We start from the raw sequence: 26,172 nt of genomic DNA on the forward strand, positions 1-26,172 counted from the left end.
TATGCCCATTCAGAGTTTGCAATTTCAATTGGTTGCTATAGCGCCCCCCTTTGGCCAATTGATGTAATATTGCTTCATTTGCATCCTCCCATGACCCTCTACCACTGTGCCAAATTTCACATGGATTGACCAAGTCAGTGAGGAGAAAAACGTGACACACACACACACACACACACACACACACACACACACACACACACACACAAACAGAGTTTTGACACACACACACACACACACACACACACACACACACACACACAAACAGAGTTTTGGTCATTATATAGTAAGATAAGATATAGTAAGATAGACATTTCTTAGGTGCAGCTGAGAAATTAGAAATCTTGAATCTGCATCACAGCAACATCATTTCTTTTCTGAGCTTGTTGAAAATCTGAGCTCTGCCTCGCACACAGGATGTGCATGGAGGGTCGTCCCAGGCACTGACTAAATTACACGCTAGGTTTACGCGGCTTGTGAGCACAAACTGAATGCATGGCGCAGCACAAATCTCTCTTGCACTTTCAAGTCAGTAAATCTGTCCCTGTGTGGTATAAATCATTCTGTTTCCAGCTTTGACAAACGACCTAATGACAAAACACTACTAACAGCAAAAACGGTAACAGTATTTAGCACAACAGCACAGAAAATAGCCAGCAGTTTTGCCTGTGAGTTGCCAAGTGCAGTGTGGGAGGTTTGACATAAAAAATGACAAGAATAATAATAAAAGAAATTCACTTTGAGCTTTGGAGGTTGGGGTTGTGATAGGACACTGATAGGGTTTCCAGGTGAACGCTTAGTAGCACAGCACTACAGCACTGAGGATGCGCATCAGGGCACATAGCTGAATCTCTCTCTTTCTCTCACTCTCACTCACGTCACACACACACACACACACACACACACACACACACACACACACACATAAAGCTCACTATGCCCTTGCCAGCGAGTGTGTTCTATCTGGCCAGTCTGTTAGCTCAGGGGGATTAACAAGAGCTAAAGGTGGCAGAGTCCACTTCCTCAGCTCTGGGACTTTTTCCTGGCAGATAACCATGTGTGTGTGTGTGTGTGAGAGCAAAGAGAAAGAGTGAGATAGCCCAGTTACATTCTTCATTAAAAACGTCACTCAAAGGGATACTTTGCTGATTTTCAACTAGCTTTGTGTCATACCAATGTGGCATGTGTAAATGAACGATGGTAAACTTCCCTCCATCTTACCAGCGCCCAGAACTCCCTGCTCATCTTCCAGCTCAAATTTGCCAAATGAGGCAAAACGTACCAGCAGATTTTTGCTGGCTGTAGGGCTGGTGCTCGAACTACAGACTGTACTTGCAATTTTGTACGCCCACTACCAAGGACACAAGAGTATAGAAGCAGATCAAGAGGAAGAGAATCACCCCTCTATTTGTTTCTCTCTCAAACTCAGACTAAACTGTAAAACTAAGCATTGCTGTTCAAATATAAACCAAGATTGTAACTGACGTTGCCTATTACTCGCCCAAAATGTTTTTAGAAACATATTTTAACTTACTGTTTACCTGTAATTTGAGATTGTTTGTTGACAGCTGGCCGCCATATTGTTTCCTGTGTCGAAATGGACAAGCTCGCATTATGTCACCCACCAGCTGGAGCGTTTATTGGTCTGGTGCAATGCCACAGCTCTTTTCCTGTGTTTTCTTTTGCATCAATTTCAAAAGTATCTGTGTCTTTCTATTAGGGCTGTAGTCTCCTGGTCGACTAGTCGATTATTTGGTCGATATGCTCTCGTCCAACCAAATTCTCATTAGTTGAATAATCGCAGTGTTACTTTCATGAGGCGAAAAGTGCTACATCAATAGCTTTCCAGGATTAATCCATTATTTCCTGCGGTGGGGGGGGCAGGCTAAGTTACCTGTGAAAACGGTGGTGTTTTCAAAACACCCCCGTTGTTGACACAAAGTTGAACTTGCTCCTGACAGTTTCTGTATAGCCTACTGACAATTTCCCTCAGTGGAAATGAAGCTTGTATTTACTTGTATTTCACAGATAAGAAACAATAAATTGTGCAGACAATAAAGCCTCCACTAAAATAGCATTTTAAGTATTGTGTATAATTTATCCTTCAGGGATTTATTCTTTGGGATTTATCCTGGCTTCATATAAGCAGAGGAAATCTCTGCTCGTCGCTAGGCTAATGTATACAATGTAAAATGCCATAGGCTGGCGCTAATAACATTAGCATGTTGTATTTGCTTGGAAGAGTTGTAATGGAGCCAAAGTATGTGCCCTTACCTTTGTTACATGTTGCTGTTGTCCCTGGTTTTATATGAGAAGAGGAAAAGATCGCTATACGCTAGGCTAATTTATACAATATAAAATGCCATAGACTTGTGCTAATAACGTTAGCATGTTGTATTGGTGGGGGAAATGTGTCCAGACAAAGACAAGTGTTTGTCAGTTCTGCGATTTATAGTGAAGCCAATTTAAGTACTTGTGTTTGAAATTGTCTCTATTAAGCCATACTTAATGTGTGTTTTGAATCAACTATATAAATAAAGTTTGATTTGAACTAAACTTAACAGCACTTAACACAGTCCTCCACCGCCGACTAGTGTTTTGGAGGTGTAACTGCAGAGTGACACAGACACACCACCGCAGAACTAAAAATAACGTGCAGATTTTTTCCCCCACAACGAATCGATTAGTTGAAGATTATGTGTGACTTTAGTCGACCAAGATTTTCTTTGGTTGACTACAGCCCTACTTTCTACTGCATAGACAGCCTAATTTAATGAAAAGACCAACTTTCCAGCAGTGAAACACTTTAGTTGTTTCTTGGCACTCCACCAATGGTCCCGCAGTTGTACACAATACTCACATGCTAACATTCTTATAGATATCTTGAACAAGATTTGCAGTTCACTGTGGCCCCTTTCCCTCAATCGTATGTGTCCTCTTGTATTTTAGTGTGCAAATTTCTACTATTTCCTTTAGTTACTGTTCAGAAACATGAGGTTGTTGTTTTTAAACTAAGTAAGTAAATCAAACTGATCTTTGATCTGTTCAATAAACATGAAATTAGAGATAGGTAAATCAATAGTGATTGTACATGTGAAGGTTTTAACGCACTTCCAATGTCACCAGCTGTCACATGACCCTCGCTTTTCACAACACAGCGGCCCCTTGAGAAACTTCTGATCACACAGGTTTCAACCATGTCCTTACTCAAATACAACATGTCTTGTTGTTATTCTGTTTTATGGTCTATTGAAGCAGCTCACAGTTGAGAAATTGGTTTCCCTGTCTGTTCAATGATGGATTTCCAACTCTATACTTGTTGAACATGGTGAGTGCGGAAAAAACAGGCCTTGGACTTATGAGCTGACAGCTATAAAAAAATGTATTATTATATAATCCACTGCTGTATTATAGCTGCACTGGAAATATCTGGATGAGATGTCATGTTTTCTACATTCAAAGCACTTATCCCTTTGAATGAGCAATGTCAGTGCTCCTTTGTAGAACTCCTCCATTAATGTATTGCCAGTTTTGTGTGTCTCACCCACTTACAAACAAAATTGCTGGTTCTCTAACCTTCAATGTTCACAATTTCCTGGAGCAGCATTTAGCTTTGCATGCAGGCATCCACCGCACTTAAAGAAAAGGTCCTTGGGTGATTGTTTCTGTATTTCAGGAGATTGTATTAAGGAAGCTTTAATACAGAAATGAAAAAATATTCCTCTGAAGGCGTTCTAATCTTGATCGAGACAAGGTGACACCCCAATCTTGTTTGGCACTTCTAAGATGTTTCCAACCAATAAATTGACGGTGATTTATCGCAGAAAGGAGCTTAGAAAATGGGTTTATCTGCAGTAGAGTCAAAAAGCATGCACTTATCTGTGCAGCCTTGTTTTGAGGCAGGAAAGATGAGATTCTGCGGAAAATGCTGTGTGTCTATTTGTAAGGGTCACAGAAAGCCGACGATGAATTATTAATGGTAAATGTTAGTTTCACTTGTCTCTGCCCTGTCTCTCTTCCTCCCTCTTTCCAACCTGTGCTATCACATATTGCCAGCTCTGAAACGGTGAAAATGTTTCTGCCCACAGATAAGAGGTCCCCGAAGGGAGGCGGAAAAAAAGGAGTGGAAGAAGAGGGGATAAGCGGAGGAGTAGCTGAGCTGAATATCTATCGGGAGATCAGAGTATGGGGCTAATCTGGGTTAAACGGCTGCTCAGCAAGGCTCAGCAGTCCTATGAGGTGAAGGGAATATGGCAGGGTGGTGTGTTGTCACCCACAGTTTCAGCTTTAGCTCCAGGGGAGTAAGATGTACCGAGATTTGACTGGACAACAACAGACACTTTGGTTTTTAGTTTTTTTTTTTAAATTATGCTTGACTCGGGCCAATCAATCAAATATTTTTTTTGTACAAAATCATTTCTATGCTGAAGTACTTTAGATCAGTCTTAGAAGGTCTCGGTCTCAACTCTGACTCAACCACATTTTTTCTCGGTATTGTCTCGGTCTCAGACAAAGAGACTTGAGATTTCATTTCAACACAGATAAAGACCACAACTGCAAGGCTATCACTAGATTGCCTGGTGTTGAATAAAGGTGGTTAAGTTGATTTCAGCTCCTTAGTGTTTGTCTGTATTTGTTTGCTCATAGAAAACAAAGAGAAATTCCCACACATGAAATTTACCTTTACAATGTCTTTTGATTATTTTATCAAGACATTTCTCATGTATACTTGTACATACACAGAGATACAGTGTGGCAATAAAAGAAGTGAATGACGAAGAATCTTCTTCTGTTTTGCGTGGCTTTTTATGGTAATGTGGATCTTTCAGATTCATTTGAGGAGTGGTTTGCATGTTGCACATTTTATCGTAGGTGTGTCATGCAGTGTGGGACTCTCACTGAGCCTAATTCACATGGACACGGGTATTTCTGAAAACCTGGTTCATCCCCTCTTTGCTCTCAAAAAAAAAAAAAAAAAAAAAGACCACACAAGCAATGCTAGTGAAAAAAACACAATTTAAAGTACTGTCAACAGCATGCCAAAGCACAGCCCTAGAGCAGGGATGTCCAAAGTTTTCTGAATGGGGGCCAGATTAGACAATGAAAAACCCTGGGGGACACTGCTTCTCCCATCATATGGGTTATTAAAAAAATAAAGATCACATACAAATTAACTAAACACAACTGTTTCATCTGTCACTGATAAAGTATTCAACTTTCCATTGATCCTGAAAGCAACCACCCTCACTGTTGACTTAATGCTTCTTTGCTGTGGCCGTGTCTGCTACCTAGTAGAGGTGTAACAACATCATCAACCTGGATTGATTGTGATTTAATGATTAATGATCCAATAACATGATGCAGAGTGAAAGCAGCGATGTATATTGTCATCTTTAAGATATGCTTACATTTTTATATTACTGTGGCACGTTTGTGTCACCATTTCTGTCCGAGCACATCTCCTACCTACTGATATAGTCTCATATTGATCACAGGCCCCTGAACTGAATCGAATCGAAATCATATCTGACTTTTTGATAACAGCAAATATCGTATCGTAGTCAAAATATTGATATAATTTCATACTGTGGTGAAACTTGTATGACATTCCTACTATGTCGCAGGAAATGTGTTGCTGCTAGGTAACCATTTACTTGCTTATTTACCATCTGTTTATACACGAGTTCCACCTGCGTAGTTGCATGTCTACCTGTCTGTATCATAGTCCTGCAATCTTGAGGTGAATGGAGAAAAAAAAAATGCAAAATGAAATTGCTTGATTAACCAGTATTTTGTGGCGGGCCACATATGGTATATTTTGAAAGACAAGCCACAAGCTGTTTAAAATCAGTCTGCGGGCCACGATTGGCCCCTGGGCTGGACTTTGGACATGCCTGCCCTAAGGCCACAGGAAGAAGAAGAGGATGTTAGCCAATCATAAATTTGGAGAAAAAAACTATTACTAGAAAGCTACAAGGAGCAGTGACGTATGCAGCACATTCTTGTTACATTCAGGTTAGAAAAAGCACTATTTCGGCCATATCAGCCAGTGCACAAAATGTCTCACAAAGGAGACAATGGTGGACACACTGTGACATTTAAAGCCCAAAACTTATTTTTCCTGAAAATTTTCACCCTGGATGGAGTTTAACAACAGATTGAGTTTTAGTGATCTAACCCACAGTTTGCATGTGGACAAAAGGCTATGTTTTCAAATATATCCAGGCCTTAGTGTCAACCTCTCAAAATCCCTCTCTTGTCTTGGTCTGGACATACTCTGGTCTTGGACATGACTTAGTCTCGGTTTAGGTGGTCTTGACAATAACACAATAAGTTGCCCACACCAGTACACCACACCTAACGCAGCAGTAGTGAGAGATGAAAGACATTCCTTTACTGCCTGAGTGAAAGCGATGCACTGCAGAGTTATTGGCTGATGCTGCCAGTTAACTGCTGTCACCCCAGACGCCTCTATCCTGCCTCTCTCTTTGTTTCTGTTTACTGTCTCTCTCTGTTTCTCTTGTTTGCTTAACTGTTGAGGAAAGAACAGTTGCAGCACAATAAAGTTAGGACCATCACACAGACTTTTTACTCACAGAATTTCACTGTTACATCTTCTTCTGTGACACTCAGTTTCAAATGTCTCTGTTTATTGATTTTATTTGGTTGTCGTGTAATGTAATGAGGATAAAAAAACCCTCTAGATATTTTAGTAATATTATGTACATGTTAATACATACAACGTCATGTAATAACATGTCACTATGAAGTATTAATATGTGTCAGTACACTAATGTCCTGATGCATACACTGTGTCAAGACAGAAATGTCGAGTGTTCTTTAATTCAAAACTGTAAATAGTTTGTTAAATGGTACTTTCCAATATACAGTAGTGGCAATAGTAGTGATATATTAATTATATTTGGTATTTTGGACTTTGTTTTAGTTGAATGATGTCCTGGTGTAAAAACAAACAAACAGACAACCAAAAAAAATCACCACAGTACGTCATCATTGACTGCACATTCATTGCAGCATTTTAGTAACATCTGTGTGATTAATTAGCTTTAACACAGTTGTTGCACCTCACCCATGTGGTAATCTTTGTGTTTAACAGCTTGTGTTACACGGTTTGTTCAAATAAAGGTCACAGAGTGCAGTTCAAAAACAAGATAAATAAGTGTATGAAGAAACAAGCTAGGAATAAAGAAACAATGACAACTGTTGTGCTACAGGCAGTTTTACATTTTTTAGATTATGTAGTTACCTTTATCTTTGTGACTTCTTTCTTTCAATGTGCAGTGATGTGTACAGCGCTCTTTCTTCCATCTATCATTTATCCCCCATTACTTTAGCAGATGCTGCAGCTTCCTCACCCATTAGTCTGACTCAGACTTTGCAAGGTAGAACTACTTGAGCATACTAAATATGAAATGGAGTCGTGGCGGTGTTTAAAATGTTGTCATTTTAATTGTGAGCAGGGTCACTGTAAGTTGGGGAAAAGTCTGAATGACACAGGTGTACATAACTGAAAAGAAGCCTAAGAGCAAGAACAGTCAGGAGCTGTTTAAGTGTTGTCAAGAGACCAAAAGGTTGGGCCCCTGATCAAGATGTTCTTTTTGGCCTAGTCCACACTGACACAGGGGTTTTTGTAAACAGGGAGTTTCACTACTTTGTTTTCAAAAAAATCCCAAGCACTGTTAGAAAGGATGCTGTCAAGAGCACAGCATATCAACAGGTGGCGCTATGACTGTAACCCTAAAGCCATACAAAGAAGATGCTGGCCAATTAGAGGCCTGAAAAATAGCTATTACTGGAAGGATACCTGGAGCAGTGAACTATGTAGCACATTCTGATGCCTCTATTCCTCAATACAGTGGAAGAGTAACTGTACATTAGTGAATAAACATGTAAAAAGTCCTGTTAGCAAAGTAAGAGCCAGCACTACTTTGGTCACGTCCACCATGGCATTAAATGTTGCTTCATTTCTGACGCCCCATAATGGAGATAACGGCGCACACTCTGACGTCTCGAGCCAAAAACTCAGTTTTCCCTGTTTACACATCTACACTGAAAACAGACTTCATGAAAACCTTCATCCTGGACAGAGTTTGACAAAAGATCCAGTTTCAGTGACCTAAAAAGTGCAGCTGTGTGTGGACAAGACCACAAAGGGAAAAACTACATTTTCAAATATAGCCATGCACATGTTGACTAGGCCTTATATGTGTATACAGTATGTGTTCAGAAAATTTTGAACATCTTGGACTGATGTATCCCTTTCAAAATTATAGTATATTCAAAATGATAACATCTTTAATATCTTAAAGAAGGCCATCAAACTGATAGCAAAGTAAAAATAACACCCTGGATGTAGGTACGTTTTCATGTGACAATTTGTAACACAAAACAAAACTAACTCAGCTGCCCGTCTTCTCACACACTCCCGCACCCGCGACCATATCAGTCCTTCACTCTAGCTGCATGATATAATTATTATAAAATATTAAAACTATACTGTAATCCTTGTTTCTTCTCTTTTATGTATTATGTTAAGTTCTTTACGTCACCCTGTTTTTCTTTGGCGGTCTCTGTACTGTGTATTTTATATCTGTTTCTATCATTAACATATAAAGAAAAGAAACTCTTGGATTTTTGTGAAGCAACAGTAAATGACTGTTGCATTAAGCAGCAAAAGGATCCCCAAGACACCAGTAACTGTGCTGTGGAGAATCTAACCTTGGAGAAGTATCACGTTTAAGTGAGTTTGAGCGAGATGTCAATTGTACCATAATCAAAACAAACAACCAGTTACTGATACCTCAGTGAAAAATTCTAAAAGCAAGTGATGTGTCCCCAAAGATTCAGCAGGCTCCAGGGAGGCACAGGCCCGTCTTGTGTCATAGGGATTTTTTTTTCAGGCCTTCCCTTGGATATCTTCTCCGAGCCAGCTCTATCAGAGCAGTAAATTTAGCATGCAGAGAAAATCAATATGCTAGTCCTGTTATCAGATGAGTGGGTGTGATTTAAGACTATCTCCTATCGGCTTTCAGCATCTTTAACGGCAGCGCACGTGCACTCATGCGCCCTGGCATGTGCGCACACTCACGTGCAATCACACAAACACAACAACACTCTGAACAGGACAGGCATCGTGTTGTCCAGGCATAATAAATGAATGTGGATGTCGGTGGGAACATAAAACAAAAGTAATTAAAGGGAGCTGAAGGGCCCCAAAGCTCAGAGCACTTGATTAATGATGCCTTTCAGCACACAGGGCTCAACTGGACTGGTCTAACCTGACGAGGCACGAGAAGGAGAGAGAAACAGCGAGAGAGAAGGGAGGGAGAGAGAGGTGAATCGGTATATCATTGACTTGACTTGTCTTAAACCTCTGGGGATAGTGGAATTGTTGGATTTAGATAAATGGATAAACAGGTTAGGCACAAATGCCTGATAAATAAAAACTAAAAGTAAATACTGGAGAGGGGAAATTTAAAAAAAAGGGTTGTTTTCTTGCCTCACGGTAGATCAACACGAAATACTGGAGTGTGTTACACACCATTCACCTGACTGTAAATGTGAGTGAATTCTCTAAAAGGGACCTATTATGCTTTTTCTTGTTTTCTGTCATATATAATGTTACAATGACAGACTCTTATCTTAAACATGGCCAAAATTTTAAATAATGAGGTCCACGTGTGTAAAGTAATCCCTGTGAGCAAAAACTTTAGGCTTCAGACTGAAGTCATTCCCAGTGTGTCAAATACTGATGCTTTGTTACACCTATGTGTGTGGCTTTCATCTATCTCCAGTGTAGGGGTGTAACGGTACACAAAAATCTCGGTTCGGTACGTACCTCGGTACACAAGTCACGGTTCGTTTTTTTTCGGTACAGTAATGAAAAAAATAGACAACTATTAAATATCTTTTACTTATTGGTAACCTTATTAAAACATACCACCACAGCAGTTAACTCTTTTTACACAATTTTTGAATGAAACAAATATATATAAAATCCTGCTTTTTCACATTGTTTGAATGAAAATAGAAATATAAAAGTGAAAAATAAAATCCTGCTGTTTTTTTAACACATTTTTTGAATGAAAAATATAAATATACATTTCTGCTTTAACAGTTTTACTCAATTAAAATAAAAAGTATAGTGCAGCTGGTCAGCTTTAAAGCCTGCTCAGATTCAGTTTTACTAGGAACTTACTTAGCTTTCCCACTTTGTTAAAGTGCAGTAAACAAAACATGCTTATATCTAAAGTGCAGCTTAAACAATTTTACTCAACTCCAATGGCGTTGGTTATTTCTTTAGCGCGATGGTCAGGGAAACGCTCTTTCTTTTTAAACGACGACGATATCGTAGTTTGCACCAGATTGCTTTTTCTAGTCGTGCCGGTTAACGTTCAAACTCGGGTGGTGTCGCTTTAGATGCGTTAGCATGTTAGACGTGTTTCCAAGTACATACCCGACCGCTGTTCTGCAGTGTCGGCACACTGCTTTTGTCTTGTCCACTTGTTTATTTCCATCTTCGTATTTTACCCTGAAACCAAAGTGTTCCCGAACGGAGGACTTAAGGTTTGCGGGTGGGTCTTCAGGTTCGTCAGGCTCACTTGCCATGGGGTCCATGTCATTGGTTCGACATCCCATTAGTCCGACTGTCCGCGGTGCTGAACGGCTCGCGGCGGGCGTATGGTGCGCCGCGACCGGCTTGAGGCGGAGCAGGCTCACGGCTTATGTGTTTGTCACTTTCTTTTTCATTTTAACCCACACCATGCACAAAGTGAAAGCGGAGATTTACTGGACTCGGTGCGTCACTCAATTATGTCCGTCGGGGAACTAGATATTTTAAATGGTTCGGCTCGCAAAAACGGAATTAAAATAAAACAAAATAAAATAATATCCTGCGCCCAATAATTCGGTACAGGGTAGTGCCGAACCGAAAGTCGCGTACCGAACGGTTCGACACAATTACATGTACCGTTACGGCCCTACTCCAGTGTATCCCATCTGCCGCAACAACTTGATACTCAGAGCAAAGAGATAATCTGATTGGGGGGGTCAAAGCAGAACTGGACTTTTATCCTGGATATCACAGTTTGATCCCATGTGAAACCAAATGTCAATGTTGTTTTAACGTAACATCGTACGTCGTAAATACAGTCATCGTACACTGATGTTACATTATGTAACAAACATATTTTTTAAGTCAAAACATGATCTTTTTTGTCAACCTAACCAAGTGACTCTGCTGCCTAAACTTGCCTTAACTGTGTGTTATATAGATACGCTAAAGGTTCCCTTGTACACTGCTATGAGATGTCAAGGGGCCTGAAAAAAATGCATTTGTATTTGACGATCTAGAATTGAGAATGGATTGAAACCTCAGGATTCACACCATTCAGACTCTTTTTCCAATGTTTTTTTCTACTTTCAAGACAAGATCACGTCAGCTTGTGATGGATTTCTTTATATGGTCATCTGCTCCAGGCACTGCAAGTACTTACATGACGTAGCCTACACTGCTAAATGTAGCTTCATGCTAACATCAGGGAAACCTAATCTTGCTTGTGAAAGTCGTTAATTTCTCCCTGATATTGATCAGATTTCTGCCTGAGAACTGAAGATTTAGGTTGAAAAGAATTGTCTCAGCAAATGCTAGTATGCTATGGTCCTTTACAGACATTCACCCAACTGCAATGATGGTGCGGTGATGCCGAGTTGGCTGCCAAGAGTGCAGATAAGGGAGATCAGAAAACGCTGATCAATCAGAGCAGATTGAGGTTTGTCAAGAAGAGGGCTTAAAGAGACAGGCGCTAAAATGGAGCATCTCAGGAAAAGGGTGAATACAGATATATCCAGGCAGACAGTGTGAGGAAAATAGTGTTCTTTGAACATTAAAACATGTAAACACATTTTTAGTAGGAACCCAAAATACAAATATGACCTGGAAATGAGCATCGTAGGTCCCCTTTAAAGCTTGTTCTGTGTTAATAAATCTGCACCTGACCAGAGAACTGAATATCCTGGCCATTCTTCTTCATATATTGGAAATCATTGAAGCGCATCCTCTCGTGAAAGTGAGGATAGATGTTCCTCGTTCCATCTGTATTGCTGAAACATTCAGATAATTCCCTCGCCGCGAGCTTTTGAGCGAACAAAAGAGCATCTCATACAAACACTAAAAGTCACATTCTGTTAAGAAAGCAGAAATCAAGACTCTGCACGGTAATGATGGAGCGGAAGGACTTGCTGACCTCAGCAAGCAATTAGGTGCAGACTGCTGGCTGACTGGCATCTTGTCTGGGGGAAGTGTGGGATTGTGTGTGTGTGTGTCTGCGAGAGACAAATCATGAGGAAGAAAGAGACAGCAAAACAGGTTGTGTGCTGGGAAAATAGCTCCCCGGCCCACCCATAATGCATTTCTCTCTCTCATAATTGGATTTTAAAAATACATGGAGCGGTCCTTTATATGTGGTGTCAGGTAGACTTGAGACACCTTCTACTCCTCTATTTTTTTGTGGTCTCTTTCTCTCTTCTCTCTTTTCTCCTTTGTTGCCACACACTTTCACTGTTTCATCTCTTCCTCTCTCTGTTTCACTTTCATTTGGCCCCCTATACTCACACATGCCCTCTCCTCTTTTATCTTTCATTGTTGCTTGGTTTACGCTGCGAGCAAGAACAAGGAAACCAAAATGTCAATTGCTGCCACCTCATACGGGGGGTTAGACAGAGAGGCCAATTTATTGGACCAGGAATGATGAGAGTAGGACAGAGGGGGGTGACTGCAAGCTGTTTTTAAGGGGCTAGAAAGGACAACGCTCAAGCTGGACTTTCAATCTTACATGTTTCTGAGGCAACAACTTGGAAGACCTCTGAAGATAATACGAGCTTGTGTTGGTGCGCTCTGCAGGGTTGTGCAGCTATATTTTTTTCTTCTTTAAACGCACTGTGGCACTTCAAATTCTTGTTTTGGGTATTACTTTAGTGTTTTGTTGCCTCGGCCTCATGACTGTCATGGCCTAGTTTCCAAGTTGTTCCATCTTTGTAGCAATGCCAAAAGCCATTAAGCACACTTTTGTAACAGCACAAAAAAAAACCTCTCAGCCTGTTTCTTTTTAACGTCTCACTAATCTTTCTTCTTTCTCATGAGGCAGATGTCTTCTGTTTTTTTCCTCCTGTCTTCCTATCTCTTCTTCTTTCTGTGTTTAATCGCCACCCTGCTGCTGACAGTGAGCTTTTGACTGCATTAAAACAACAGCAACAATAAGCTGTGGAAACAGGGTTTGATTGTAAATCGTTCCACAGGCGAACACATGTACTTGTGTCCCAATGTGTGTGCATGTTGAGTTGTCAATTTCTCAAATGCCTCCAATCTTGTTCTGCTTGTGACATTTAAATTACTCTTGCTGTGAAGAGTAATGGTGCATGACAGGTGGTGTAGCGCTAGTTTGTATGTGTGTGTTGTGCAATTGTGTAATTACATCACAACATGTAAAATCATGTGTTTGATATATTGGGCATTTTTGGGTCTTTAAATGGATAGAGATGAATGGTTTGATTAAAACTACATATGCAGGTGTGTGTGTGTGTGTGCAGGAGTGTATTTGTCTGACAGAGAGAGTGTGCAAATTTAACAAGCTACATGAGTTACAGTCAGACATCTGGACAGAGACATGTACACTTTATCACCAGCAATAATTAATCCATAAACACAGCCAATAAACGTACCTGCCTGCCTAGAAAACTTCTGGGCCACGCACGCACGCACGCACGCACGCACGCACCCACGCACCCACGCACCCACGCACAATGTCTGCAGGTAAAGTCACACACACATACAGTGAGAAAATGGAGATGCTTGAGCTCACACACGCCAACACAAAGCACACCCACTAACTTGTGTTTCTTGAGCGAGAGCCCCATGTGTTGCTTCATCTGCTGCAGGCCGTGGTAGTCGGTGTAGATGAGGTCAAAGGGCAGCGGGCCAGTCAGTGGGCAACTGCCTCTGCCTGGGGGCACACCGAGGAACCTGCAACACACACAAAAAAAACACAGAGTTCAGACGAGCAGAGAAACATGACCGACAGGGGAGAGAGAATTTTCACTCCAAAAATAGAGTGAGCACATGGACTGCACTTCAGAGCATCCAAGCATCCATTATTGACTTGGACAAAAACATTTTAGTTTTGTTACAGAACGGAGTGGGGAAAAGAGAAGGTGAACGTACAGTACAGCAGTGTTAGCTGGGAATCAAATGCATTCAGCGATGTGTGAAATGGGGGTACTGAGGATTTCACCTTTTGTTAAATTAAAAACTAATTACCACCTCATGGTCGTATGCCTCCTCCAACCTTGTCTGTCCAGACTCATATGTAGCCATGACAGTTGACAATGCTTTAAATATGGATGTTGCTGCAGAGAAACTAGAAACTCTACAAAATGTGGATGCTTCAGACAAAAGTTCAACCCCACAGCACAGAAGATCTATACAATCACCACTTTCAAGGTGAGCACCCACGATTAGTGTCGCCAACTCAGTATCTAACCAAAATGTCTCGCCTTCTGCTCCTGAGTTATGCTGTTGAATAATGGCAAACAAAAATGTTTTAGAGAACAATATGATTAAGCAACATCCTCCAGGACTGAAAAATGAAGCTAACGTGGAAGTGCCAAAAACTGCAGTACCTTGAATGGCCACTTGAGGCTAGCTTCAGAAGCCAGTTGATCCCCACTGACCCAGATGTTAAAATACCCCAAAATGTTACAGCAGAAATGTTCTGAACCTGGTTTAAAAAAAAAAAAAAAAAGAAGGAAAAAAAAAAAAAAGATTTTGCTTAGTCCTTCAGAACCTGACCTGGGTTGGGAACCAGGGGGTCACAAGCTCAAGTCCTCAACCGGACCAAATATGGAGTGTTGACTGGTAGCTGGAGAGGTGCCAGCTCACTCCCTAAGCACCACCCAGGTGCCCTTGAGCAAGGCACTGAACCCTCAACAGCTTGGGTAGCCCCTTGCTGTGACATCTGTCAATTTAATGCATGCACAGGTCCTGTTTGTGCATGTGTGTGTAGTTCTGGCCTGTGTGTATGTGACAACAGAGTGAAAAAAATGAATTTCCCCTCAGGGATTAATAAAGTATGTCTTCTTTTTCATCTTCCTATTCTTCTTCCTATTCTTCTATTAGCTTATAAATACTTAAGTTATAGCCAAAAACATGTTTTGTGAGGTCACAGTGACCTTTGACCATCAAATCCTCATCAGTTCATCCTTGAGTCCGAGAGAACGTTGCCAAATCTGAAGAAATTCCCTCAAAGCCCTCCTGAGATATTCCATTCATGAGAATGAGATGGACAGACAGATGGACAGACGGATGGATAGACGGACAGATAGATGGACGTACAACTCGAAAATATGATGCCCCATTTCTGGGTTACTCCTATGTAGTATAAACCTACCAGTGAAAATATAAGACTTTTATTTTGGTATTATTCATCCATCCATTCGAAAAATGTTTAAGAGTCGTCTATTATAATCTTTTGTGAGGTTACAAGTTTTTCTCTTGCGTGTTCACATAATGTAGAAAGTCACACCAGTCAGCTTCTACCAGCCTATTATATCATCACTTGTCATCTGTCAGCTTGAACTCTAACAATAGAGAGCCAAGTTCATCTGGAAACACGCAGCAGCTTATTAGCAAGAATTAAAGCTACAGACCACATTGTCATTAATGACTGCTGCTGTGCAGTAATCAGGTACATGCCATTTTCACAGTATATTTTATTTAGAGCTGGTGACATGGTCAGAGTCCTTTATTGTAATATAGACCTCAGGTGTGAAAGTGTAATGGTTTCTCTACAGTTTGATGGCTTGTAGAGTAGGGACACAGTATGTTCTCATTGCACGGCATTTTTATGGACTATCATAAACTAATAATGAGCCTGCTCTTTCTTCCTGTCTCTCCTGCAATTATCATTGTTTGCTGCTTTGAAAAATAAGTAGTGGGCTGGTGGTCAACTTGCTTACGGTCGCACTGTTGTGTAAAGCATTCTAAAATGGGTTTGTGATAATAGTTGTATCAGAGCAAGGTAAACTGCATTGCAGCATTTAGTGTGAAGTCATCACACACTGTACAGTGACTTTCTCTCAGCATTTCCTCTATTGCCTCCCGGCATTTGAATGCATTTATGCCTGACCACCTTGTAGAAAGGTTAATTGTCTTAGCTGGCTCCAGGTTTGATGCTTATTACATAGGTTTGCTAGCAATGTCTACTTTTGTGTATTGTTACAGTGGTAGTCTGTAGGTCAGTCCAACACTTTTGTCAAGATAGAAATAAAAGCGTTGAAAGGATTGCCCTGAAATTTTGTACAGTCATCTGGAAAACAGTGGGTGCTGAATTACACATTGTCATCAGCAGCAGAACTGATTGGTTAGCATGAGCAGTTATAGCTGAATCGACAAAGAGACTAAACTTCATCAGCAGAACATCCTGTTTGACTGACAGCTGATCTCTGAGAGGTGCAGAAGTGCAGACACCACGTCAGTGAGGTCTTTGTATTTTTGAAAGAATGGTGCCACTTAAAAACACCAGAAGTTTACATTTTAGAATGCATGCAACTTAAAGACATCAAAGCCCCTAACCCTGTAGCTGCTGTGCTCAAACTGCTGAGCTACACACCAACACAAGTGAGAGAAACAAACGGTACAGATGTCAGCATGAGGCCAGAGCTGGAGTGCAGCATGAAGACGAACTTGAGCAAAAATTAACCGGAGTTCTAAAATGATAAAGACCACCAGCATGCCCTTTAAAAAAATCTGGCCTGCATGACAAAGTAACCCGTGGAGGTGATGTAAAATAAAAATTCCCATCACTGTTTACATCTCCCCTTGCTTTGGGAAACAGTTTCTCATATCAAAGTTTAAAATCTAATTCCCTGGAGCGAGGGAATAATAAAATAGTGTTTTGACTGCGAGTTGAATTAAAAGTGTGTTTGCTGACCAGATAGCATCACATGGGTTATGCTAAGTTCAATCAAAGTCAAACCAAGGTACAGGCAGGCTTTTGGCAAAACATAATTCAAACAAACAGGATGAAAAGAGCTGAATGTGTAATGACCTGGCTGAACTGAACCTTAAAGCAACATCAGCAACAACAACAGATGGTAAATGGATGGAGAGAGAGAGAAAACAGAGAGATAAAATGATGTGTTGAGGTTGTGTGTGTGTGAGGTGCCTCAAGTGCTTATGTGTGTATGTGTATACCTGCTGTGTTGTGAAATCCAGATGTCTGCCTGTCTGTCTATTGATACACACACTCCTAACACTTGCCATAAGTCTGCTTTGATTACAACAAGACCCTAAAGACACAGACACATACACACACCAATACCAACTAAAGGAAAGGAGAGATGTAATTTCTAAGTGTGTGATGTACTGTGTCCAGTGCCACATCCTTGTTTGACTCAGTTTCAACGTATTGATCGACTGAGGGCTTCTCTGTTACCGTGCCGACAGAGCTGTTATTGGATATCTGACCTGTGAGTGGTCTTCTAGCTCTTACTTAGCTCTTATTTCTGTGACAGACGAGGGCAAAGGCTAATGGAGACTGTAATGCAATTCGTACCCCCAGTGAATTTCAGTCTGCTATGCTAGTTTTACATCGGAGTCTTTTTGGCTGCACTGCTTGTCCAAAGGGTCATTTGATAGCGTTGCGAGGCAGCACTTATAGGAGTTCTGCTGGCAGCTGCTAACTACCACAAGACAGCGGTGAAAACACACGGATATAAGAGTTTGATTAGTGATTCAAGTGAACAATGAAAAATGCTGCACGACAGTAAACCGACAACTGCAGTGTGTGGCTCTACATGAGGGTAGGAGAAGAGTTTGCCTGGTGTTCTTAGAGGAATGACTGGTGTAAACAGCAGCACTGTGATAAAACTATCTGAACTCAAGGTGCACTTATTAGCTTTTTCTGGAGTTTTGAACTGCATCTATTTGTCTTCACCATTGACTTTGACTTTGACTTTGATTTGTAGTTGAAAGTAGTAGTAGTGAGTTGCTTGAGTTAGGATCATTTGGTCGTGCTATTCCCAAGGTCAAGAACGAACTATTATGATCAAGTACTATTCCAGCACATTCCTCTGTATGTATGAAAACCAAAATAAAAAGAAACTGATATTCCTCAACTTAAAAGGGTCCCATGCAAAATTCAGATTGTATGAGTTATCTGAACGCGGTTCTCAACATGGAGGTGGCTGAGCTGAGCAGCTACCAGCTAACTGTGTTAACTTCATAAACAGGGCTAAACAACAGCAACAGCACTGACATAGGGCTTTCACACCGGCAGGGCACCGGCACGGTTCCGGTTCCCAAACCCAATTTTGAACCGGCTGGCGCGTTCAGACCGAAAAAATAATTAGTTCAGAACCTGAAAAGTTGGTTCCCAGCGGAACCAAAAAATAGTTGTTTTTTCCTTGTGAACCGTGACATAATAAGTGGGCGTGTCACATTCTAGGCTGTGAAGATGAGCAGGAAGGCAGGAAAGAGAAGAAGATGGTGGAGAAGAAGAATGTACAGTGGTCTGCTGAGGAACGAAGTGTTTGGTGGCGACTTGGACATCCACTGAATTCCAGGAAAAGCTAGAAAGCACAACAAGAAAGAGCTAGTTATACGCAGTACTTTTTTTTTTAATTTAATTTTATATACTTTATTAATCCCCGAGGGGAAATTCAATTTTTCACTCTGTTGTCAATTACACACAGGTCCGAACACACACATGCACAAACTGGACCTATACATGCACTAAGTGGAGAGATGTCAGAGTGGGCTGCCCATGACAGGCGCTCTGAGCGGTTGGGGGGTTCGGTGCCTTGCTCAGGGGCACCTCGGCAGTGCCCAGGAGGTGAACTGGCACCTCTCCAGCTACCAGTCCACGCTCCATATTTTTGGTCCGGACGGGGACTTGAACAGGCGACCCTCCGGTTCCCAACCCAAGTCCCTATGGACTGAGCTACTGCCGCTTGCGGAAGAGATGGCCAAGGCTGGGTTCACTCCAATGCCAGACCAAATAATTAATAGAGCTAACCAGTGGGGAACTGCAGGGAAGGCACTATATGCTTCTGAGACAACACTGTCCCGATATTACTATAACCATCAGATGAAAGCAGTGCAGAGTGACGGCAATGAACTTGCCAGTGGAAAACACATGTACATGGCCAGACCAGTTTACCACAACAAACCACAGAGAAGCTCGCATTACAACACACACAAAGGCAGCTTGAATTCATTCTCTGCTCAGGATGCCATTGCTCCACTATATCTTTACATAGCCAGTAGTGGTTTGCTGCTATTTCAATGCTCTGATTGTTGCATACAGAACCTTTTACTTTCTGTGTATATTTATATCATCAAATGCATCAGGAGGACTAGGGTATTACTAGGCTGAAATAATAACTTGAGGCAAATTATCCATATGGCAGGCTACATGTAACATTGCTGTAAATATTTTATCAAAGACTAAAATTAAAGAATAAATTGTTGTTACTTACTGCATGAAACTCAGAGTACTTAACGAAACGACTAAAATTAAATCAATCAGTCAGTCAAAATGAATGCTGTTTTCGTTTTCACAATTTTTTGAAGAACTGGGGCAGGGCAGTGTCGTCTCACAGCAAGGGGGTCTGAATCAGCTGGCTGGCTGAGCACCTCCTGTATGGAGTTGATATGTTCTCCCTGTGTCAGCGTGGGTTTTCTCCGGGTTCTCTGGCTCCCTCCCACAGTCCATAGACATGCAGGTCAGGTTAACTGGTAGCTTTAAATTGGCTGTAAGTGTGAATGTGAGCGTGAATGGTTGTCTGTCTCTAGCATTGCGGTAGTCTGGCAAGCTGTCCAGGATGCACACTGCCTTTTGCCCAATTTCAGCTGGATTAGGCTCACATTTTTTCAATACACACGTCCATATGCACACTGAAACCTTCCACACTAGCAGTGAAAAGATCCCTTCCTAATGTGATCATAATGTATGTGACAGGAGACAAAATCCACAGTTCTTGTTCTTGGAAAACTATAAACCTATCCTTTGAGAGAATTCATTACACATTTCACAAGCCCACATCTCTTACATTTCCACAGTGTTTTTTTTTTTTTTAGAATCACAACAGAATGCTGCCTGCATCTGAGCATGTTGGAGGCCAGCCTCCATTTGTGGTTTGAAGGCCTGTTACAGATTATTGAATAGCATGATGGGATTTCAAGTGTGCACTCTGCTTCGAGTGTGGTGCCCCTCATTAGTCTCGTTTCCATTAACGATACAATGTCTGCCTCCATCCTTATAGACAATGGAGAACTCTCATAGTTAAAGAGGCCTGTTCAAAGAGTCCATCCAACGAGAACCAATCACATTTCAGCGATGATAGGGAAAAGCACGCTGTCCACGCAAAATTATTATACACCCTCGGCAGTGTAGTGCACCAGACTGTCATACCTATCGTCCTATCGGATTGCATATTCTCAAATTTTTCTCCTTTAAGAGAACTATAGTCACTTTTATACATCTCCTTATTTTCTTACAGGATCCACACTCCTCCCCTCCTGTGACAACCTTGTGACTTTAGACTGAAGAGTCCGGGAATGTGACAATAAGAAAAGGCTCAGAGCAGCCTCAGTCACACTTAGCTTCCGCTGTTGGTACTTTCAAAATGAGGATAGTCAAAGTCTGGGCATGCTTTGTTTTTCACTGGTGTAAGGTATTCAATGGAAAATGTGTAGTGTCATTGAAGTTGTAATTTAAAATAAATTTGTTTACTGTAATGTTGTCTGCCACTGCAGAGCGGAACTTTTTTAAAGTACATGTTGCACAACGGAGATACTAAATCAAAACGAATTTAGCTCTCAGAGGCTGATGACATCATTCTAACAGAGCTTTGCTTGTTTCAGTTCCCAAAGTACACACCACGTTATTTTCTGACTTAATTAAATACTCTTCAAAAACCCAGAAGAGGAATGTGGAGTTAAGGTGTTTGCCTTTATCTCAACGCACTGACATATGAGCAGTATTGACTCTGTTACACACATTGTCCGTTAAGTATGCACCTCTGTTACATCATGTAAACAAACCAGTACATATCAGCTGTACTCTTGAGATCATAATGGAAACTACTTCAAAGACGGGTGAGTGCTTGTTATGTTCCTGTGTTTGTACTTTCAAAATAGAAAACAGTAAAACAGCTTCATATTGTGATATTTACTTGAGATAACATGCAACATAGCCAACAGCAAGTAGCCTAGCTTGTTATTAGCAATAGTCATTTACCGTACAAGAAACTTTCAGCTTTTTGGTGATCTCCGTCCAGCCAGCTTGAGCAAAAAACCTTATTTAGTGACATAAGAAGGCATCGTAAAGATAATTCCTTTTTTCAACTTCACAATTCAGCTGTTTTTCTTCCATCATAGAACTTTCAAATCGAGCAAAAGCAATAATTGAAACAGGGCGTCTGACAAAAGTTCATCTCAACTGGTCAGGACACCTCTTTCGTCAGCTTCAAATCCAAAATGTTGCTAAATTGGCACAGTTATCACGCAGTTTTCATGGGAGAATAACTGCCGTGTCTCCTCTCATCACCCCAAAAATCACATGAACTTTCTACAAAACAAACACGTGTGCTGCTCTGACCCTCCCATCGCTACTTAAATTTCATCTCCTTCATGTTGCCATGCTTAGCTCACAGACTGTCAGACATTTGTGGTTCCGTTAGTCCATTTAAAAATTAATATTATGTTAATCACATTGTCATATTGTTTATTAGTAATGCAATACAGGTTGGATTTAGCGCTGTGAAGCCATCAGCATAGGTTGCAGGTGTAGACTACTTTTTATATTCCCTGAAGTGTCATAATGATGGCTGCAGGTTCGGCTGGTTTGCATAAAATCAGACCGGTTTAAGCTCTTATACCACACTACACCGACAAAACTGAAAATCCACCCAACTCCAGCCCCAAGACTGACAAATAATCCAATTAGGACTACATGTTGAGGCTATTTACTTGGAGTTGGCTTCGCCATATCAATACTAGGCTGAATTAATTTCTCATACTAAATTAAATTGGTATCACACACCCGATCAAGCACATACACACACAAAAAAAGCTGTAATTCATGATGATCGCTACACCATCTCTGGTTATTCATTGTAGAAAGCTAGCAATAACATAACATGTCCAATCCATTTTCATTATGCAGCGCTGCAGCTCCGTCACGCTTTTGTTTGCCTGCAGATGTCTATCAGTCACTCCATGTGCCGGTCTGTCAGTCATTACAGAGACGAGGGGGACAAAGAGTGAGAAAGGGCTTGGACAGCCCCAGTAATGCTAACTGGGACTCAAAAGAAAAAAAAAGGCCGACAGACAGAAAACAATGAAAGAAAAACACAGACTGTAATATGACAACAGCTGAGAAAACAGCAGCACGGCAGAACACAAGCAGCTCCTCGGTTCTTCATTTTCCATCAGCAGCCTGCTTTGCTCATTCTTTTCCTCTAATCCCTCTCTTTTGGCAGCTGTTCAACCATAGCACATCGGCCAAGAGTGAAAATGAGTTGTTTATTCTTGAAATAGTCTCATTTTCTCTCTCTTTTGTTAAGGAATGCCAAAGGACAATTTCACTGACGAAACTACATTGAATACCTGACCTCTGGATAGTTTGTTTTCACAAAGCTCAACTGAACCAGCTGTCCATTAAATTCACCCTTTGATAGAGGTTATTATACCCCACTCACACCCTGTACAGGACGATTCAATGGCATGCAGCTAAATTTAAATGAACTGCTAATTGAACACACCGTCACTGTGCTAGAAACAAACAATGTCAGAGTTGTTACAAACAGAGTTTATAATCAATTGAAGAACATTTACAAAATTATCATCATATGTTGACATTCAGCCTTCCAAAGCTCTGGTTTTATATTCAACCCTCAACAAACTTTCAGAGTTTTAACACTGAAGTATGTAGTTAAAACTAGACTTGCAGTTCAGTTCGGTTAGATGAAGGTACATTTGCATTATCTGTGCTGTTTGCTGCCTGTGGTGGAATGCAACTTGTTTGCAGTTACTTAAGTATTGTACATGAGTACAGATTTGTGGTGCTTGTACTTTACATTTAATGCTACCTCATACACCTACTCCTCTCCATCTCACAGGCAAATACTGAACTTTTTATTCCAATACAGTTTTCTAATAGCTTTAGTTCATTTAGAGAGTACAATTTTTTCACCCCCCTCCTGTCCAAGGAAAATTATCTATTTCCAAATGTGGTGATTTTGAATTTTTCTGATCAACTAAAGGATGACATGTTCTATGTTGTGAAGATTCTCCTACTTCTGTACTAAAGAAACTCTTTAAATATCCTCTTGGATTATCTGGAAAATGCAACCTGTCCTGCGGTGGACAAAGTACACAACTCTATTACTTGAGTCAAAGTTTAGATACTCATGTTCAAATATTATTCCAATACAAGTTAAAGTTGTCAAGTCAAATTATTACTTGAGTTAAAGTACTGGAGTACTTGCTTTTAAAAATACTTAAGTAATTAAATTACTTAAAAAAATCTCAGCACGTTATATTGTCACAATACGTTTACAGGACCTAATGAATCTACAACAACCCACTGAATGCTCTTAAAATTACTTGTAGAACCTGTAGAATGAAAAGGTTGTTGCTCCAGAGCCTATAGAAATGCCTGTAGAAACACAAACTGACAAAAGGGGAATCTTCATCTTCATCTGCTGCTGTAGCCATAGTAATAACCTCTCTACCTGTCTCTACCGATGAGCTGCCCAATCTAAGTAGCACGAGGTAGAGGTACGGGAACACCACTTCAACAAACAAACCTGAAATCTGTCAGTTGGGTCATCAGATGTTTTTCAGCTGATTCACAATCAACCAATAGCACGGTGACACACCTTCTGTCGGCCTATGATCTCACTACTCCTTACTTTAAATACGGTTCTTTGAACCTGAACCTGAAAAAAAAAATAAAAAATATATATATATATATATATATATATATATATATATATAAAATAAAAAAATATATATATGATAAAATATAATAAAATGCTTGATTGAAAGACTGAATATTGTGAAAAAATAAATACAAATCACAGTATTAAACCTAATATAAAATCAGGACATACAATTAAAATCTAGTTGGAAATAGGCTTAACTTCTGAAACACATAGAATAGAGTCGTACAGCACATAGTGCCCATCAACATTATTGGCATCAGCACCTTACTGTAAATGTATGAATGCTGACATGCAGAAAGACCCTATTCAGAAGTTCAAAATAACATCAGTAATACACACACACACACACACACACACACACACACAAAGACACACTTAGGATGGCAGCCATCCCAGACACGATTCGAGTGCCATGCAGGGCCACGCAGGAGTCCAATTACCCAAGGTTCTCTTGTCTCTTGGCTGGCATCTAGTCAACGAGCCCTCAGCTCAGAATGAACGCGCACACACACACACACACACACAGAAGCTGTAGAGTATGAGAATAAATGAGTGAGGGAGGGCAGGAGAGCAGCGTACCAATTAATAATTAATTAATGTCTCCTTACTAATATCTATTCACTATAAAGAATATTCAGAGTCTTTAAAGCCTGTTTAAACAAATCACTTCATACAATCAACCAGCAGTCTTGCAGAAAAACAATGCTGCTAACGTTTATGGTGCTCCACAAACTGAAAGTAACACAGTATGGTCCAGTGCTCCTGCAACATTCTCAACAGGGCAATGTCCGCTGTTGACAGAACAAAAACTGGCAAAATTGGAAATACAAGGACATCTGGAGGACGTGGTAAAAGCAGTGATTCTACTGATACACTGCAAGTGTTTTGATTATACAGTCACACAGCTCTGATGGGAGCTGCCAGTTTATAGCTTTGATGCTCAGCCTGTGGATGATCATAGTTTTTAACAAAACTGTGTTGTCTAAATTAAGAATTGAAAGAACACTGTAATTGTATTGACACTATATATTTCACATTCCTTCATTTTCTGTCCTTTGTTATCAACTGCTTCAGATATTTAAAGCTTTAAAAACTTTGAACTCTTAGCTTTCTCAGAAAATGAACAATCAATAGAATCCCAGTGAAACGTTGCATGTATGTGTTTGCAATTTGTGTGTGTGTGTGTGTGTGTGTGTGTTTGTGTGTTACTAGTTATGTTTTCCTATGCATGGTGCTATATAGCTATTCCGTTCAATAGCAAATGACTGTATTGATCTCCTAAGGAGCAATTTAGCAGGGTGTTATTAGACGCACAAAGGCACAAAATGAGCAATAACACACAGTGTATTGCTTGTGGAGAGCTAATATCTGTCATTTTGCCCATAGGTCTATTACAGTATATGTGTGTGTAGTGTGTGTGTGCGTCTCGGTCAAGTAGGGCAGAGATAGAGATAATTTATCCTTTCTCACGCCCTGGTTTGTACTCATTGTGCGAGTTGATGCATAGGTTGGTAATGCCTCTCTGTCCAGCCCTGTGTGTGTGAGACGATCCATATTGGCCACAGGGATGTGTGCAACCGACTGTGTGTTGTGTGCATGAGCATGCCAGTGCGGTTTGTGAGTATACGGGCGTTTTCACAGTATTCAGCTGACTACTCAGTGATGTGTGTGTGTGTATGTCTGCATGACACAAAAGTTGAAGGGCATTCCAATCAGTGCTGTCAGCTAATGTCATCCCCACACTCCTGGCTGACAGAGGGCGAGACAGGGTCAGCAGTGAGAGGAGGGTGGAAGCAGCTGAGGCTGTGACAAGCACTGCATAGAGTGTGTGTGTTTGTGTGTATCCTAGCATAAAATAAAGACATGACAAAACAGACTGGTGGTTATGTTTGGCATCAGAGATCAAATCTAGATTTTGTTGTGGCCTGGTTCATTTCATATTTACTGTTCTACTGTTTTTTTTGCTCCAGCTGAAGAAAAAAATGATAAAAAAACAAAAACAAAACACAGTATATTCTGACATCTAGGGCTCTAGTTTCGCAGACCGGGCAGCTGTGTTAATCAAATCAGGTTGGGTTTCCATTACGCGTGCCAAACGGTGCCAATCCCCTTTGATCTGACATCAGATGTGACGGGACAGTCGATATA

The 26,172-nt window shown here is 40.7% G+C and overlaps 2 protein-coding genes across 2 annotated transcripts in view; one reads left to right on the top strand and one right to left on the bottom strand.

Moving 5' to 3' along the window:
- Nucleotides 1-26,172, top strand: part of LOC126389773 (myosin-10) — a 667,776-nt gene that overhangs the window by 609,548 nt on the left and 32,056 nt on the right. The gene's annotated exons all lie outside the window — the stretch shown is intronic.
- Nucleotides 1-26,172, bottom strand: part of LOC126389793 (alpha-1,6-mannosylglycoprotein 6-beta-N-acetylglucosaminyltransferase B-like) — a 157,916-nt gene that overhangs the window by 17,865 nt on the left and 113,879 nt on the right. Inside the window, exon 9 of the mRNA XM_050043670.1 lies at nt 13,907-14,038. Coding sequence (XP_049899627.1) covers nt 13,907-14,038 — 132 coding nt within the window. The remainder of the gene's footprint in view (nt 1-13,906; nt 14,039-26,172) is intronic.

This window comes from Epinephelus moara, chromosome 5, assembly GCF_006386435.1.
Source record: "Epinephelus moara isolate mb chromosome 5, YSFRI_EMoa_1.0, whole genome shotgun sequence".
Taxonomy (NCBI): Eukaryota; Metazoa; Chordata; class Actinopteri; order Perciformes; family Serranidae; genus Epinephelus; species Epinephelus moara.